The 19,497-nt window shown below is 38.3% G+C and overlaps 2 protein-coding genes across 2 annotated transcripts in view; both read left to right on the top strand.

The window, feature by feature from the left end:
- Nucleotides 1-830: 830 nt before the first annotated feature.
- On the top strand, nucleotides 831-15,415 carry ATP6V0E1 (ATPase H+ transporting V0 subunit e1). The gene is made up of 4 exons (XM_026696384.2): nucleotides 831-1,160; nucleotides 4,933-4,980; nucleotides 13,051-13,180; nucleotides 15,134-15,415. The coding sequence occupies exons 1-3, from the start codon at nucleotides 1,057-1,059 to the stop codon at nucleotides 13,142-13,144; spliced, it is 246 nt and encodes an 81-aa protein (XP_026552169.1). The 5' UTR covers nucleotides 831-1,056; the 3' UTR covers nucleotides 13,145-13,180; nucleotides 15,134-15,415.
- A 2,054-nt stretch (nucleotides 15,416-17,469) lies between these two features.
- CREBRF (CREB3 regulatory factor) overlaps nucleotides 17,470-19,497 on the top strand; it is a 22,912-nt gene continuing 20,884 nt past the window's right edge. Inside the window, exon 1 of the mRNA XM_026696386.2 lies at nucleotides 17,470-17,631. Within this exon, the coding sequence (XP_026552171.2) occupies nucleotides 17,470-17,631 (162 nt within the window). The remainder of the gene's footprint in view (nucleotides 17,632-19,497) is intronic.

The raw sequence follows: 19,497 nt of genomic DNA, 5'->3' as shown, positions 1-19,497 counted from the left end.
GTTTCCTGTAATAGTATATTTATTGCAGAAAATTTGTTGCAAGGAATTCATGGTTGAAAGTGAAAACTATGGTATTAGACATTAACTTCCAGTGCTATTTTTCAAATCATTGAAATTAAACTAAGAAATTAGAGAACTACTAACGTTTAGTTCATAAATAAATAATAATATTGAAAAGCTAGTAGTGATAGTGTTTTTGACAAGGCAAAATCTAACTACAGCATCCTTTGCAATGTTTTGTGAGCAGAGAACATAATATTGACTACTCAAGGGTTATTTTCATTGGCAAAATCCTAGTTACAAGCTGGTCTAGGAATGGAATACAGACCTACATTCATAGTTGGTTAAAGGCCAAAGTCTCTTGTATCCAGGCGTTCGGCTTTCACAGTTGAATTTGAGACAGCTCCCCTCTGTTAAGCATTGCCCATTCTTCATCTGTACCAACTACCTTAAGATTTGTAGATCACACAGGCTGTGTGAAATGCAGTACTAATCTCTACCACTCAGATGCTCGGGTGAATCTCATTTCCCAGTTTCCTTCCATTTTGCTGCAGTTCCTGTCCTAAGGAGGAAAGGAAAATGGGGCAGCCTTAAATAAAGCAAGTTTTATTTTCAACTCATATGAGGGAAGGAAAGCAATCTTCATTTGCAACTGTATTTCGCTGTGAAATGTGTTAAACCTTGAGATGACTGAGTAGCTACAAACGATATAACCATGATCACGCTACGGGAGGCTGTGAGAGTGAGGTGAACCACAAAGCAAGGTGGCGAGTTACAAGCCACCGGGGCGGTTCAAAGAAAGCATCCCGCGTTTGGCTTGTAAGGAGGTCACTACGCAACAAGCGTAGCGTATTATACAGACTAGAGAGCTGCGCTCTCAACGAGAAAGCTCCTCGCCCCCCCTCCTGCCTAAGGAGGCGCGAAAAGACGCCTTCCGCAGACCCGACCTAGGGCTCCTCCGATTGGCCAGGACGCCGAGGCGGGCGTGGCTATCGAAACGGGGTGTCGATGGGCCGTAGCTTTGGCTAGAGCCGGAGTCGGTGGAAAGAGGCAGCTATGGCGTACGGCGGCCTACTCGTGCCCATCATCGTCATGAGCGTTTTCTGGGGGGTGATCGGGGGAGTTTTGCCGTGGTTGGTCCCTAAGGGCCCTAACCGGGGGTAAGTAACGGGGGGGAAAAAAGGAGGACGTCGGGGCGCGCCGTGGAGGTGGGGGCGAGGCGAAGACCCTGGCTTCCCTTCCCCCTCTTTGGCCTGGTTGCCTGCCCGGAGAACGCTTGTCACGGCTCCGGTACCATCCCGGGGGGCCAAGAAACGACCGGGGCTTCCTCTTGCTCGGAGAACCAGTGCAACGCAGCTCCGTTTCCTTTTCTCTACCCCCCCCTTCCCTCCCCTCCCCGCTTTCCCCCAATGTTGACGGCAGGTCCCGGGTGAGTGTTTGTGGTTTGCCTCTTAATCATGATAACACCCCCGAGGGCACCCCGTTCTCCCGGCTGAACCAGTAGGGCTTGTGGGGGGAGGTGGGGGGATCCTGTATGTGACGAGGCCCTTCCTCGCAACATCGCCTCCTGCGAGGCTGGCTGTAAGGAGCAGAGCCCTGTCAGCGTCTTGTGATGGTTTATATATATATATATATTTTCGGACTGCTCTTTAAGTTCCTGTTCCGACTCCAAAGGGGCATGAGACAAATGTTCCGGTTCGTTCTGTCATTTACATCGCCAACTTCTGTAACGCTAATCGTTGAATACGAAACTTCCCCTTTTATTAGTGTTGTGAATTCTTCGTTTTCCTTTGAGAGCACTGATATTAAGTCAAAACGGGATGATCGCTTTTCGTTTTTTTGCTTGTTTTAAAGCTGTAAAGCGCTTTTTATTTTATTTTTTTAAATTGCTAAGTGGAGGTGGATGGAAGGAATGGAACAACAACCAAAAAAGGAAACTGAGTGCTCCCTGGATGATTTGAACTCCAATTCTCATAATCCCTGCCCAGGAGGAGGAGATGGTGGTGGTTGGTAGTAATAGTAGTAGTACCAGGAGAGGTTGTAGTTCAAAGGATCTTGAAGGTAGGAGATTGCTGCTCCCTACAATTAAAGCAGAGAAAAAGAGCACAATTCACAGTAGAGCAAAATAAAAATAATGTGCGAATTAGGAAGCTATTTTTGCCACTAGAAGGCGGGCTTCTGAAAAAGGAAAGCTCAAAATTAGGCTGACTTGGATAAGACGACTAGTAGTATTTCTACAATTAGAAATTTGGAGCAAGATGTCTTGTCAGTTGTCAAAGAAGGTCCTGAGGTATTCTGACCCAAAGTTACTTGGGGCTTCTGCAATAACTTTGATTCAGAAATATACTGTAGATAAAACAATATAGAGTTGCATACTTCTACTAACCTAGTTGCAGTTTTTGAAGGCCACCCGATGTATTGTACTTTTCCAATTGATGTTTGAGCAAGGGATGAGTAAATGTTCTGATTTGCCTTCTCCAAGGAATATCTGAGCTGGTCTGTGGGGTACGCTAAAGTCTTAGGATTATTTAATTATTCAGGTGTTGCATTGGGTTAGGGTTAGAGTTACATTGTTCTTAAGTGGGTTTTTATTTCCATGAATTTGTAGAACAGGAGTCTTTGTATGCTAAGTTGCCACATACAACAGACCTTCATTACATAGATAGGTATGTTGTGACTGATCACTTTTAATAAACATCAGTTCTGTATGTGACTAGATTTTATTAATAATAAATAACACAATTTAAGAAAATAAAAGTATAACAGATTAACAGTTGGAAGGGACCTTGGAGATATTCTAGTCCAACCCTGTACTCAGGAAGGAACCCATATACGATTTCAGACAAATATTTATCCAATTTCTTCTTGAAGAATTGCAGTGTTGGAGCATTCACAACTTCTGGTGAGAAGTCATTCCGCTGATTAATTGTTCTGTTAGGAAATTTCTCCTTAGTTCTAGGTTGTTCCTTTCCTTGGTTAGTTTCCATCCATTGCTTCTTGTCTTGCCTTCAGATGCTTTGGAGAATAGCTTGACTCCCTCTTCTTTGTGGCAACCCCGAGATAGCGGAACACTGCTGTCATGTCACACCTAGTCCTCTTTTTCATTAAACTAGAGATACACAATTCCAGGAACCATTCTTTATATGATTCCCTTTTTGGCACAGAAAATATATAAGCTTCCAAAATGGCCTTAACTCTATCAATGCCCTGGCCTTCATAAAATTCACTGGAAAACAATAATCATAGTTAAGAGATTAAAATAATTAGTTCAGTATACAGTATTTTCTTTTTGTCCTGAATAGAAATTAAATTCTCTAACTGAATCAACTGTCATCTGTTCATCTCTTAACTGTAACCTAACTCAGTGTGAGACTCTGTAGATGCTTGGCAGAAATATTAAGATAAATATCTTTTTTTAAAGAAAAGCAAGCATAACAAGCCGTACTAGTGATTCCCTGGCCTTTTACTTATGGAAATCAGCAACATTCATTTTTATTCCCTCATAGGAAGTATAATTTGAACTGAAACTTTTTTTCCTAAAAACATTGTTCTTACCATTGCCATGGTGCTCTTTATATAGGGTACTAAATTCCTTGTGTTAAAACCCACAAATAGCAATGAGATAATTAGCTCTGATCTCTGTGGCAACAATAGCTTTCGATTAAAATTGCATAAATAATTGATGGCCTGTAATGAAAATACTGATTTTACAATGTCTTCTATTTAGAAAAATGTTTTTATGTCAAAGTGCCAGATGTTGAATAATATTTGCATAAAGCTTCATGAGTCTAGAAAAAGAATGACCAAATGAATGGTGGTTCTCAGGACATATTTTGATGCGCTCTATTCTGGACAAAGTCTTATTCATTAGGGTTTGCAAGCAGTCTTTTTTTTAATGTAATTGGAGCATTGACTTTTTTTCCCTCTGATTTACTAACACTACTGGAACAACAGCCAAAACCACTTTGGTGCAATGGATAAAACATCAGACTAGAAACCGGGAGACTATAAATTCTAGTCCCACCTTAATCACAAAACCAGCTGGGCGGCCTTGGGCTAGTCACTCTCAGCCCTAGGAAAGGCAATGACAAGACACTTATGAAATATTGTCAAACTGCAAGGACTTAGCCATACAATTGCCAGGAATCAATGGTGACTCGAAGACATCTGTAGACACTGGATTATATATGATAATGTCTAAATATTGCATGTTTTAAAAATGTATATATAAATTATTTGGCTTATACAAATGGACAGTATTTTATTACTTTGGATAACTTATTTTGGTTCAGTTGGAAACGTTAGACAACTAACTCTGATAAATATATCTACTATAGATGCTGAGAACTTATGGGCCATAGACTATGGATGCCTTTGGGTTCTCATCGCAGCTATGCATATACGAAAGATTTTTCTTTTAATAAGAAAAAGGAGGAGATGCAGAAAAGAAATAAATCCCAAATTTGGAAGGGCGGCATTTCATTTTTTGAAAACATGGTAATGGCTGAAAGATTGAGTTGTGGGTGTAAAAGTTCTTGACAACAGAATGAAAACTACTGTTGGAATAGATTTTCCATTCTTTCCCAATGATTTGGATTAGAGAGTTTGGAAAGAAGACCTTTACACGTTCATTTTACATTTCATACAAGTTGGCTGTATTCTAATGATTCACCCTTACCATAAATTTACTGTAAACATGGCCTTGTTTACTCTGAACTACGAATATGGCACTGACGTATCCTATAATAACCTAATTGAATCTACAGTACCCTACATATTTTAACATTTAGGAACACTTTGAGAAATTAATGGTTATGTTAGTATGTTTACCCTGTGTGCACTAAAATTAGAGAAATATTTCCTCCTCTTTTTTCTAATGCCAGTTTATAAATACGACTTCCATTTTATTAGTCATATTTCTTCTTTCCACAGTGTTATTAATACAATGCTGGTGATAACTGCTGTGTGCTGCTACCTATTGTAAGTATTAATGTTTCATTCCATATGTAGTAAAATCTGTGCTGTAACTACAACATATTTTGAGTTTAGTGTCTTGATTGTGGAATGGGAAGACTTGCATCCTAGTGGATAATACAAGAAAATGTGTACATGACATATAGTATTGATCTGTAAGTATTCAGACATGTATTTTTTGTCATTCAGTGTTTTAGCCATAAAAAGACAGCATAATTTTGTTGGCAAATACATATGTATTAATGCAACTTGTTCATCGTTTAATTTTACCTGTTGTTTCTACTTATTTTTATTAAGTTATTTTAGTAGGATTCTGTATCTGGATTCTGCAGTAGGAATGAAGACTAAGAGCTTTTTTGTTCTATGGTGTTAAATACTTTGCAACAATGTGCATTTTAATAAGCTATATCTTTTGCTATTCTTTAAATTCTCAGAATAGTTGCAGAAATAATATTTTTGAGTAGTGTGATAATGAAGCAGAAAACAAGCAAATGACCTGAAATATTATTGTGTATAACATGTTTTCTCTAAGCATTGGCCTTCATCTTGCCTTTATAAACTATGAGTCACATTGTGTATTCCTAAACAAGATTTAACTTACTGTAGCTTGAAGTAGCCTAGGAGATAGAAGTTCTACATAACTTGTTTTTTGGACACATGCTGTACTTATTTATGGTTCAACAAACTCAAAGACTCATAAATATGAAGCTATGACCCCAGTGACTTTTAAAAATGCTCTGCATCGTGATTTCTCTGTTTTAATGTTGCACTGAATGAAAGTCCTTGTCATTGTCTCTTAACAATTGTAGATTTATGTATGAAGGATCATTGCCCACCATCTTTGAAGTAGTTAGGAGATTTCCAGCCCTACCTACATACATACATACACATACATATACATATATACATATTCACACAACACACACCTATAGTATATTGGCCATTTTATACATTTTTATCTTTTAGGCTAGCCTACTAGCAAAAGAAGGAAGTTATATTATCCTTAGTTCTTGTCTACCAATCTATCAGATAATATTTTAAATATTTTGTGTACAGCCATCCATAAAGTACTTTGTAAAGAACATTTCACAGTGTTGAGAGACTGTGCTGGTAATAAATAAGGAGTTAATAAACTTGGAAACATGATTGGAAATATAAGTTTCAGAAGATATGTGTGAATTCAGCATAGCTTACACCCACCTACCTCGGTAGGCACACCAAAGCTAATATATTTCCCCTCTTCCCTTCAGCACCTACTAGTTGAGCTAGTGAGTATGAGATCCCTGTGATTGTCAACCTCTTGCTTCTTGCTTGCAAGTGAATTTATCCAGTAGCTTATCCATTGCAATAGACCAGAAGGAAGGGGCTGTTGCGTTCTTAACCTGGTAGAATGCCAGTATGTATGAGGGGGAAATGACCATTAACTCACCTCCATTTAATTAACCCAAAATTGTACTTATCTGTAACAATGGCAATGCCCAATATGTCAGAGTATTCAGTTACCCATCAAAAATATCTGGAGCCAGGAGTGTTATTTGAACTTGACTGTAGTACCGGTAAGTGGTGAACCAAGTTCCCTGTTACCCTGAAAATACGACCTACCCTGAAAGTAAGTCCTAGCTTGATTTTTGCACATGCTCCCAATATAAGCCCTACCTCCCCCCAAAAGCCCTAATTAAGATCCCACCCACTCCAGAGTGCATGGGTAAAAATTAAACTCAGGTGCGGATGGGTGGTGGTGGAGCTGCCCTGCTACTTACCTTGAGACAGTTTAGCCAGGCCTCGCACACCCCAACACCTGCCTTGCCGGCCCATTTCTTCTGTATCCTGCAAGGCTGGCAAGGTTTTCCTGAAGCCTTTGTAGCTGATATCTGGATCGATCCAGAGCTCTGTTATCAGCTGCAGAGGCCTTCAGGAAAGCCCTGTGGGCTACAGAAAAAGTTCCTGAAGGCCTCTGACTGTGAAAAGGAGACCAGGGGCGATGCGCACAAGTGAGATTAATCAGTGGATGACGTCCCCTGAAAATAAGACCTGGTGCCTTTTTTGATGGCCAAAAAAAAAAAAAGACAGGGTCTTATTTTTGGGAAAACACAGTAGGTCCTTGAATGCAAAAAACTGCCTGTATATTATACTGAGCACAAGCATCTGTTTTAAATTACAGTGAGAGCAAAATGATGAAACATGCATCATGGCACAACTCTCTCACTATTCATGCTTTGATTCCAATATTGCATTCAAATACATATACCACAGAGTGTGTGTTGTATAATCACAAGACATTTTTGTTAGTTACCCACCCCCTGCAGCCATCTATACATACTCAGACTATTGTTATAGCCAACTGATATTATTATTGATATTGGCAAGCAACAAATTGAATTTATTTAAAATAAAACTTAAAAATGCTATGAATGGAACCTTCTATATTCAACTATGTATGATCTTTCCCCTAAAACATCTCAGTGCCAAGGACTTCAAGCACAATTTTTCAGCATATAGTAATTATGTTATCCGTTGAGAAATTTCAAGATCTACAAAACAATACCATATCACATAGTGATTCTGTAGCATGAGTTACTTGCCCAAGATAGTAATTTATTTATTGTATTTATTTAGCAAATGTATATAGCTACCCATATCACAAATGAGACTCTAGGCAGCCAACCACAACAAATATTTGTATAAACAAGTAGAAACAACTGTTAATGACAATTAACAAATAGAACTAAGACTTTAATAGTGAAAAAAAGAAGTTATATTGATGGAAAACATGCTGAGGCTTTTCAGATTAAAGCTCTTCTCTTTTCTACCACATCACCAGCTTTTCTCCATTTCATGTGTTCTACCCATTAATTTTATACTTTATGGAAAATATAAATCGTTTTAGAAATAGAAGTCGTCATAACAGATGGGAGCACTAGCTTATCTTTGCTGATCCCCAAAATACTAAGCAGTATTGGACTTAATACTTGGGAAGCAACCAAGAAAACCAAAGCTTGGCTAGCTTGGGGAGACCAACATTTTTATCAGAGGAAAGCAGTGCCTGCTGTATTTGCTCATGCAGACACTGGAGTCAGGTTGAATTGGAAGCAGATGTGACATTTGAAGTAGATATATCTTTATTAAACAAATACCATTTAATATGGTATATTTATGATGGGTACCGTTCATTCACACAAATATAATGAAAGTTTATGAAAGCAGAGAAGGCTGTGGTACTCCCTGGCTTTGAAATATGGTCATGAATGTCTGCAAAGTAATGATTGCTCATTTACAATAGAGAACATCCTTGCCCAACCTGAAATCTTCCAGATGTGATTTCGAGTACAACTCCCCAAATTCTCAGACACCAGATCTAGAAGCCACCACACTGGGAAGACTGGCGTAAGGGAAACCAAATACTGTCTTAGAGTATAGAACAGGATCACAACTGTTTGTGTGACTGGAAACCTAATTTTTAGTGCTATGGAGATATTGTATGTAATTCTATCACTTGATAATAATTACTAATATACAGTAGCTTCAAGAACTTTTTAATTAGCATTTTTATACAGATACAGATAATCAGAGTTGGAAGGGACCTTGTAGGTCATCTAGTCCAACCCCCCCACCCAAGCGGGAGACTCTACACCATTTCTGACAAGTGACAGTCCAATCTCTTCTTTAAAGTTATCTTTCAGGGAATAAAAGGATAGTCATTATCATTGCCTATTTATAAATCACATTCTTTTCTTTTAATTTTCCTGATACTTCTGAACAACCATGTTACATTTAACCACCTTACATAAACAACATCTTAGTCAATATGTGTTTATTTAAATTGTGTGAATTGAAGAATTGCAGCACAAGTGTGAGTGGAAGTTCTCCCTGGCAAGTAATAGTAGGGATGAGATACTCAGTTTAAATATTGTATGGTTATTCAATTATTATTAAAACAAGTAAAAATAATATCTTAATATAAAGCTTTAATTGAAGAGCTGCTTAAGGGTTGAAATATAATGGTCACACAATAATTTTATGTCTTTCTAACTGCATTTCCTGCCAGCTTGTCAGCTGCATAGTTACGCTCACTTTCTATCCAGTTGTCTAGTTGTTTTCTAGCATTAGAAGATGGTTGTAGCAGATTTCCCTTTTCCCAATATTCCTGCATGCTGACTATAGTTCATAATGAATACATGACTTTTCTTAATAATTCTAATTTTTGTGCTTCCAATGAAAAATTCAGTATTCAAACAGCAGCCCTGAATGTCACTGTTGCTGTACTAATGGGGTCTTCTATTGTTCCAGCTATAACTAATTATTTCAATTGATGGGTGAGTGAAATGTTGAACAGCTACCTTGCTACCAAGGGTTCAGCTTTATCTCTTGATACTTGTCTTTAGGTCCTATATTTTACATTAAAATAACAATCAGATGTTAGTAACGAATTCTTGCTTTTAGTTTATATACAATATTCCAGCAACATATTTTTGAGACTGATAAAACTGTTTTATCGTGTTCATGGAAACAAAGCCTTAACATGGCATAACTGGCACAAGGAGTTCTTCCTCTTCATACCCTTGGACAATAAAAGTCTATTGGAATATACTGAAGTGAACCCACATGAAATCTGCAAAAGACAGTACTGACATTGTCTGGAATTGCTCTGTTTGGTGCGTGAATCAGTTTTTCTTGTGTCCAGTGACTGTTTTTCAAGTTATTATATCTTCCATATTGAGAAGAATTTAAACCAATTCTTGAAGGGTCCTTGGTGCTCTCTGAGCTTGCTTGTTTTCTTGCAGACATTTCATTATCCAAACTAGGTAACATCTTCAGTGTTAGTAAGGAGTGGGATTTGCTCTCAGTTTATATTCTAGTGGCTCCCCTGTCAGTGTTGGGATGGTTTTAGAGTTTCTTTGGTTGGGCAGACTTGCTTGGAGTATTGATTGGAGTATTGTTTATTAGATTGTAGGTGGTCTGATATCAATCTTGAAGTTGATCTATGCTTATCTGAGTGCTGATTGTTGGTAGAGAGGTGTTTGCAGGGGGGGGGGGTTGCTCCCTTTTTAGCTTATTGATTATCTCCTTTGCACAGTATATAGATATTCTTCATGTCTATGTGGCTATTGATGACTAATTTGCCAGAGTGCAAGTAATTCCATAGCGTCTTTGAACTTGGCTTGGTCTAGGGATGATCAGTTTCCCAGTTGAAACTATGGTTAACTCTGCCCCTATGTTGTGAAATTAAACAGTTTTCATCATACCTTCAGTCTACTAGTTGGTGTTCATGGATGTGTTTTGCCAGTATTCTGCCTGTTTGTTCTATCTAGTGGTTGTTTCACTCATTAAACTAACTGTTGCCTAAAAGGGCTGTAAAACAATCCAGGGTAATTTAGAAACTGAGTAACTTTGCCTGAATAACATAGAAAGTTGTGTATTAGCCATGTTATTTCATTGGGGAATTCATGACAATAGGTGTGTACTGTGCAGTGTATATATATATATATGTGTGTGTGTGTGTGTGTATGTGTATTTTTATTAGTATGCTTTTCCAGAAGTCTTGAGTAATACTAGACCACTTTGTGAAAACCCACTAGTCAGGACAACAAAAAGAGTCTGTTTACATTTATTCAGTCTCCCACCCACAGTCCCATTTGCTTTAGTAAGCTTCTGAGGAATGCTTTTTCTTTTTCAAAATAATCAATTTTCAGAAAACATTTCCTACATTTTTGTCATAGAATCTCTGTTAGTTTCAAAGATTACATTCCACAGTTGGTAGGAATGAGGAATTATAATTAACTATGGCTAGGAACTAAAGCCCTGTGTTTGCTTATGAACTAAGCATTCCAAGCTTTTTGATGCTGCACAACAGCACATGATAGGAAATAAATATTGGTAAGAACAGAAAACACTGTAGAAAACACTTTCTTTATCAACAACTTCTGAAGTTGATTTTTTTGAAATATAAATTGATAGAAATACTGATTTAGGCAGCCATAAGTAAATATTTGCACATTATATGGTAAGAAGATAAGAAAACATGAGGGTTTTTTTTACTATATACTATATTTTTTTACTATACACTATATTTTTACTATATACTTACAGAGTTACCTAGAAAGGACCACATATAATATTGTGCTACTAGAGGTACTACCAATTTAATGTCGGTAAAGATATCTATAATGCAACTGTCTATCCTAGAGTCTCTGCTGACTAGCAGTAAAATAAGAAAAATGCTAAATGTCTCTTAAGGTCCTCTATTTTGTTTTAAAGGTTAGGCTCATTTTTGTTTAGTTGTTTAATATGTACTTAAAACTAAAGGGGGAAATTAATTAACAAAATCTAAAAATAGCTATTTTGTATCTGTATATGGTTGCTGTTGTTCTATTCCCCCATCTGATCGGTATTTTATTTTCTGGTGCAAGCATCCAGGTTTGTGTGGAATTTTCCATGACTGCCAAAGCTCTGCATTTATAGCAGCTCCCATTACAAAGCTGCTTTGCTGTCTCTCCTCCTTCAAAAGCATTCTAGAAATAGCAGTTAGATGTACCATTGTGTTCACAAACCTGTTTTGTATACTGAACATTGGTTTCAGTAATTCTCTACAGTTTAAAGAGATTGTAAAATCCATTTTTTAAATCTGAATTGTTAAATTGAGTGATTCAAAAACAAATGTGCTGCATTTTCCTCTGTGTTTTCCATTGTGAAAAATGTTTGTGTCTTAACCATGACTTTCATTTGGTTAATGTGACTGCTGCTTTGAGAAGGAAGGTCATGTATATTGTAATATAATACTGTGATTTTAAAAGTTCTTAACAGCAATTTTGCATAACACTATTAAAATATGTGAGTATTAGCTTTTTCTTTGCAAGAGATGTATGATAAAAATGTATGTATGAGAAACTTTTCTCTTATGTTTTTTCTTGTATCTAAGGCAAAAAAAAAATCACCGGTAGCAAAGTGGCATACAGATATATACAGATTCTCTCTTTTTAAAAAATGTCATTAAAGGAAGATCTTGTAAATATTTTTAAAGCACTACAGAAACATAGAAAAAACTAGAAAAAGGGTAAAAGAAAAAAATGAATAACAAAAAAGAAATATATTTTAAAAAGCAAATTCTGATCATCTTTGTAGCAGTCATAGACATGGTAATTACCATTTCTACCCTCTCATATTACCTATCATAGTTTCCCACTTTCCATAAACAAACCTTTGTAATCAGTCCCAAACTCACTTCATTTTTTCCATTTTCAGCAAAAAGTCTACATATAAAGTCTATGTAGAAAGGAAAGTATATATATATATATATATATATATATATATATATATATATATATATATATATATATATATATACACACACACACACACACACACACACACACACACACATACACTCAAAGCAGAACACATTCACTTAGAAAACAAAATGCAAAATGATTTAGAGTTCAGATTAATAGGTACACAAAAGTCATGTATCTAACTGCTATGATGCTAAAACAGAACTGTATTTCATTAGACAAAACTAAAGAGGTCTACAACAAAATATTGCAGTTTAGAGTCTCCTTGCCAACTGTGCCCTTCTCAGTGGTATTCTTTTCAAATTCCTCTGGCATTCTTATTTCCGCTTTTTGTCTCAGCATTCTGCGGCTGCTTGAGATACTTATTGCCTATTTTCAGGAACAGGATGGGAAGACTTTTGTTTCCTTTTTTCTTGTACTTTTCTTTGTGCTTCAGCAATTTTTCCAAGCATGTGCGATGAAGTCATTTGCCTACAAAAATATAATTCAGAATCTAAAACTTGGAAATTTGGTAGGGAAAAGTTATTGGGATGTTGAATGTGAAACATCTTTAGTTATATAATTTTATCCCTTTTAAGAAAAGTATTAACAAAAGGATAATTGAAATGAAAAGGACATTTTCTAAGAAATATATCCTGGACTTCTAAGTAAATCCTAATATTATTTTAGTCCCTTCCTTTTGAAATTATAGTTCTGTTAGTATTTGTGTAGATGTTAGACTTATTCTATTTCTGCCTTGTCAATATTTCTTCTTAGCCAATTCTTTAATAAATCTGCTCTTATTTTGCAGCTGGTTGATTGCCATTCTGGCTCAGTTGAACCCACTCTTTGGACCACAGTTAAAAAGTGACACAATCCTGTATCTGAAGGAACAGTGGCCTTAACAATTACGTCTTTTTCTATGGCAGTATATGAGCTAGGTAAATGCAATTTTGTTCTTGTTGTTTATATTTATATATTTCTTTTTGTTCAAGGAGTGAATAGTGTTCTCCCTGTTCCATCATTATTATTATATAGTTTTGTGATTACTTTTGTGTATGTGTGCAGCATATCTGAGATGACAGAACCTAAACTGGGAGCTCAAAGCAATAATCTTGCCGAGTTAGGATAGTTATTGCATAAGATGAAACCAACTCACTTTGCTGAAAAAAATATAATCATAAACCTTGTTTTTCCTAACAACATTATTGTGTAAGGGAAAAGACTTAGCTGTCAGGCTCGGCTTCTAGATTTTGATTGCAGTTCATCAGACTTAGAAATTGGAATTGGGGTTGGTCACTGATTAAAAGAGGTTGGAGAATAGTCCAGTGATAAAAGGTTAATTATAGAAGGCCAAGGAGAGGACTAATGAACTGACCAGAGGAATTGGTATTCTGGGCAACAGAGTTTCTCTTTAGATCTGTTGGCAGATTATCCTAATGATAGTGTGCTATATGAACATAGTGACTGTATAATATCAACTGAGATTGATGTTTATGTGCAGCTCATGGACTAAACCAAAACATGCTTTTGTACCTGTTTCATAGTCACAATAAAAAAGATTTCACTTAGAGAATTTAGTTATGGTTAATTTTTCACATTTAATTTTTTCTTTGATTGTTCCTTAATACTATTACTTTTCATATGAAAAATAATATTTTCTTTTACATTACTGAAAACTATTAATAGCATCAGTCATTTTTTATTGTTGGCATTATCTGTGTAAACTGAATTCTAAACTTCATATTGACATAGAAGACATTTACTATATACTTACAGAGTTACCAAAGAATACTTCAAAAAATAGGCAACCCAATGTAGGTTATTGTGCTGTACTGTATACTAATTATTCTAAGTCAAACAGGCAAATCAGTCCCCTTTCTAATGTTATTAATTCACAAGTACTTTTATTCATTGCTATTAGCAAGACTACAGTATTCATTTTATTTGCCTTTTAAATACGAGACAGTATAGAAAAGCAGCCATATTACCTGGATTTGAAATACATTGTATGGGATATGAGCAAGGTTTTTCAGGTCCAGAAATTAGGGAGTACTTCTGTGGGGAATTTGGGAGCTGGATAATATTGTTGATCATTCGAGTAGAAATAGTTTTGGGTGTGGAATGGTGTAGTTTGCCACACAAATATGGTTACAGAAAAGGATTATACAAAACCGTGAATCTGGTTCCTATTATAACCGGTTTAGAAAGCTTTGCCTTTTATTTCCAGAACTCTTAATTTCCCCAAATATCATTTGCTCTGTTGGAAACAAGCTGAGGAAAGATATTATGCTTTTAATTATCTTTTTTTCCCCTTGAGACAAAGCTTTAGTGTTTTCAAATCAGACATGGAATGAATTTGGGTGATGACTCAGGATTGGGGGTGTAGATTTATTTCCTATTTAAATTTTTAGTAGTTCATAAAGTCAGTGATCATACTGTGCCTTGGAAAGAGAAACTTTACACGATGAAGCAATGATCTTTGTCATATTTGTTATGGTGAATTTGTGCTTGCCAAATAACTTTGATTGGAAGTACAGGAGTGTCAACAGAGTGATTAGCTAGGGTCTCAGCCTTATTAGTCAAAACTAATATTCTACCACTAGGTTCAGTTTTCATTTTAGACAGCTTCTTTTAAAAAAGAACAGTCAGCTTGTATCTGTTAATTAATATTCATATATTGCTGCATTATTAGCAGGATTAGCTATTGTATTGAAGCAAAAACTAGTGTTTCAATACATATTTTTTACATATTAAAGTAAAACTTTATTTGAATTGTTGCAATATCTTGAATATTAAAGTTTTATATCAGTCCCACCCTCTGGAATCTTATAATTGCTTGACTTTTGGATTAAAATGCTTCTGAAATAAATTGTTTTTTTCTTTCTTTATAGGTTATGATAAAGTTCCATTGATTGAATGATGGCTTTACTCTGTTTTGAATCAATACATGTCTACCTTAATGCCTCTGTTCTATTACGAAGAATATTTAACTCAGACATTTTTTAATATTCGTGAAGTGCCTAAAGGGTATTTTGTACCTGATTTCTGTAAAATTTTGCTTGAATTTCAAGTGTTACAAAATGTTCCATCATTCCTACGATGGCTAGGTTTATTGACAACACCCTATATCTCACCAAGCAAACTTGGAATAAATTTCTATTCTGTTTACTTTACTGGCTTTACTTGGGCTGTTATTTTTGCATAAATATATAGAAACATAAATTTTGAATCACATTTATGAATTCATAACTTTTAGAATGTTATTAGTTTTATTCAAATATCTCTCGGTTTAGTGACAGTTTTCTAGGCCATTTCCTTCATTGATGATATCCTTCCTCTTGCAGATATATCTGCACATTCCGAAAATCTAGATTTCATGTCCAATATCGTCTCAATTTTATTTTTTCAGATTTAACTAAAATAACATAAGATATGAAAATATGAATAACTTCATTGGATTTGTAGAGAAGTACAGCAGAAACCCGTAAACCTGTGCCCTAAAATCCGGTGTAATAATGTCCAAGTTACAAATAAGTGAATTTGGTCAGGAATTTATAGAATTAGTTGAGGTTACCAGTATTTGTTATATTGAAATTTATATTGTAGAGAGATATATTCATTAAATAGCTAAAATTGTTGTTTAGGTCAGATCAGAAACCCTGGTGATGGTTGATTTGTCAGAGCTTAATGATGTGTGTATCTAATTTGAAGGGAAAATATTAATAAATTATGTCAGGTACAAAAGATAATTCAGTGTAAATGGTAACCATGGATACATTTTTAAAAGAATATGATGCTCGTGGAAATACTTCAAGGGAATGACTAAGCTTTCTGAAGACAATTGTGATCCAAATCCTAGGTTGAATACATACATGTACATACTTCCCCCATCTCTAGATATTTGCACTAGCGTGTATGAACATGAGCAAACTACGTTGAAGAATACTGTTAGACCTAATAAGAAAATTTTGGTCCAGTATTTTGACATCTGGATGTTTATTTACACATACAGGTAATCCTTGACTTACTACTACAATTGGGACCAGAATTTCCATGGCTAGAAAGTTGGTTAAGTAAGTTGCGCCCAATTTTATGATTTTGTGACTACAGTTGCCAAGTGACTCACTATAGTTGTTAAATGAATTACGCAGTCATTAAGTGAATCCAGCTTCCCTCGTTGACTTTGCTTATGGGAAGCCATCTGGGAAGGTCACAAATTGTGCTCACACAACGCTGGAATGCTGCAACTATTGTAAATACATGCCAGCTACCAAGTCTCCAGATTTTGGTCACATGACTGCAGAGATGTTGTAAATAAGGACCAGTTGTCATTTTTTCAGTGCTGTTGTAACTTCAAACTGTCACTAAACAAATGCCTTTAAGTTGAGGACTCCCTGTATTTGAATACAACACAACTTTAGTCAACTACAAATGACTCAATCCCATGTTAAGATAGGATTTAGAGAATCATTTGGAGAAGACAGTGCCTCTATTTGTAGATTTTTTAAAGATTAGAATTAAACAATTTTGTAACCACAGAGCAGTAATTGGCTTTCTGTAGTTCAGATCCCATAGGCTAGGCATTCTAGAGACTCTCAATCTTGCAGCCAGGACTTTGTGCAGTCGAAGATAGTTGCACAAGGAGCAGGCCCTGAGGACTGTCATCCTGACCCTCACCAAGCACCTGCAAAGTAGCAGGACTATGCACGCTTCAGCGTCTCTGTATTTTAAAGGATTAGTGTCCAGGGTGTCCAGGGTGACATTCTGAATTAAGTAAGGTTGCGCGATCCCCTCGGTAGCCCCATCCCACCCAAGAGTTGTCAGGATTGGAACTCTCCTCCTCCTGCAGGAGTCTGGCAAGACTGGAGACAATTTAGAGATCACTAGAAGTCAGCTGGGATCGATTAAAACCGGGCCCTTTGGTTCTCGCCCCACGGAGGAGCGGCCAATGCAACTACTTTGCAATTAGAAGCTATGCTAGCTGTTTCCCCCTCCCTCCCCCGTTGAATTCCCGCCGCCGTCCCCGTCAGCTGAGCGAGAAACCTTCCCGACTCCCCGCCCTCGCCCTTCGATCCGTCACATGGGAGGGGAGACCACCACCTGCGGCTGCTGATTGGTCCTCGGTCGCGCGCTTTCTGATTGGAGCCCTCGGCGCCTTACTTTCTGCCTCGACTAGGCCGTGCTCGCCCTTCCCCCCCCCTCCCTGCCCGTTTTTAAAGGCCACGTGATGGGGGCGAGTCACGCGATTTCCGGGAATCCGTCAGGAAGGGACATAAACAAAACAAACCCCAGAGCGGCATGGAGGGGCCGGGTCAGAGCTATAGCCCCAGCAGAAGCTGGGACCAGAAGTGAGACGTCCTCTATCCCCCCCGCTGGGTCGGGGCCCCAGGTGAGGAGCCACCAAGGGAGATGGGAAGCCGTTGAAGCGCCTACCGAGAAGGAGGTGGGGAGGGAGGGAGGGAGAGAGAGAAGTTTGGGGGGCTCCGTGGCCCCGCGTCGGGGCGGAAGAGAGCAGCGGCGGTGGGGGGACGGCGACGGGCAGAGCGGCGGTCCCAGCAGATTCTTGCATGAGCCGGGAAGCCCTTCGGCGGGCGGAAGGATGCGGCGGCTCTGGCAGGAGGCGCCGAGGGTCCTTGCTGCCCGGGGCAGCGGGAGGAAGAGGAAGCGGGAGAAGGGCGATTTTAAGGATGGAGGCTGCAGAGAACGGCGCGGTCGAGGTCGTCTTGGTGGAAGTGCTGTCCCTCCGCAGCGTGGCTTGGGAAGAGAGGCGATCTGGGGCCACCGCATTGAGAACTATAGGCGGAAGGGATAGTTTTTAGGCAAATGGGGCCGCGCTTGTTTAAAGTTAAGATAAAAGGGGGTTTTCCCCCCTCCCATTTTTTCAATCCTGGGAGTGTCACGTAGGGCGGACAGAGAGCATGCCCGTGGTTCTTCGAGCGCTCGCCCTGGGTGGGTGGAAAGGGACATGGAAGGGGGCGTGTGCTTCCTTGCCTTTCTCCTCAGACTGCAGAGGAGCCCGGAGGTTTCTTTTCGTCTGCTTTTCCACGTAAACTGAAGGAGGGAACCTTTAGGCTAGGCGTTTTTTCGGACATTTGAGTCCTTGGAATAAATTTAATGCTTCGTTTTTGTAAGGAACGTTTTCATTTTAATCTCCCCCCCCTCCAAAAAACCAACAACCCCAACACCCGGATTTAACTCGTTTATAACTGTAGGAAGGAGAGGCATGGGGGGGCGGGGAGAAGGAGGAGATCTAGCTATTCTGTTTTGTGCAGACTTATGCATGTTTCCTTTACTAGTTGGGCATTTGAAGGAAAACTCACCTATTACATAAAGAGCACGCTCCAGTCTTGCGAGGTCCATTCGGTATGATTCGATTCAACATTTCAGGAGAGTTTGCCTGCCTTAGCACAAAAATATGGTCTCGGATTTTTTTTTTATTTTTTTATTTTTTTGTTAATGAGAAAAATTTGTAAACACTGTTGAGTTCAGCTGACGACATGGTGTGGGAGAGCCAAGTGTTCGGAGAATGGTGTTCACAGCCGAAGGCTTGCACTCATCGCCCCGGTGTGCTCACCCCAGATTTATTTCCCATTTAATCTACGGGAAACAAAGTGAAACAAGGTTATCTGGCTCGACCCTCATGGTTGTATAGTAATCCCTGCGAGTGGAGAAAGCCCAAGTGATTGGCGGTGGGATCCCCCTTCCCCCCAAAAAAACATGTGCTTCACACAGAGCAGACATTGATGGGAAAGGAGAAAGCCTTTCTCTTCATTTTTGAAAGGCTGAATGTGACTGGATGGGGCGTGTGAGGCATCCTTGTATGCCTTGCAACGCTAGGAGTTGGCAAAGTTCAGCTGTAGCCCTAAGGAGGGAAATGAGGTACTTGAGATTAACCTCCTTTTCGTGCAGACCCCTCTTCTCTGCGATCCTCCTAGGCAGTATACAAATATTTGTAGTAGAGTAAGAAACCCCACCCATCCTGCATTGATGGGCTACAGGTATGTTATCCCCGTTTAAAAAAAAAAATTGCAGCTTAAAAATGGTTTGTTTTTTTACTGCCATGCTGGGATGCGGAGGGCTGCCCAGATCTCTTCCCCTCGTTAGCTTTGGGGGGGGGCTGGCGTGGGTCCGCGGAGTTCTGATTAGTTTGGAACATCCAGAAAGTGATTTGTTTACATGTCGCGTCATTCTAACTTGAGAGAGGCCGCTAGTCAGTAAGAACGACGCCAGGCGTGTCCAATGGCGGCAGAGTTTT

Source organism: Pseudonaja textilis, chromosome 2, assembly GCF_049901715.1.
Source record: "Pseudonaja textilis isolate UNSWEBS1 chromosome 2, rPseTex1.2, whole genome shotgun sequence".
NCBI lineage: Eukaryota > Metazoa > Chordata > Lepidosauria > Squamata > Elapidae > Pseudonaja > Pseudonaja textilis.
Note: the sequence above shows the minus strand (reverse complement) of the source record. Positions and strands in the feature narration are given on the sequence as shown.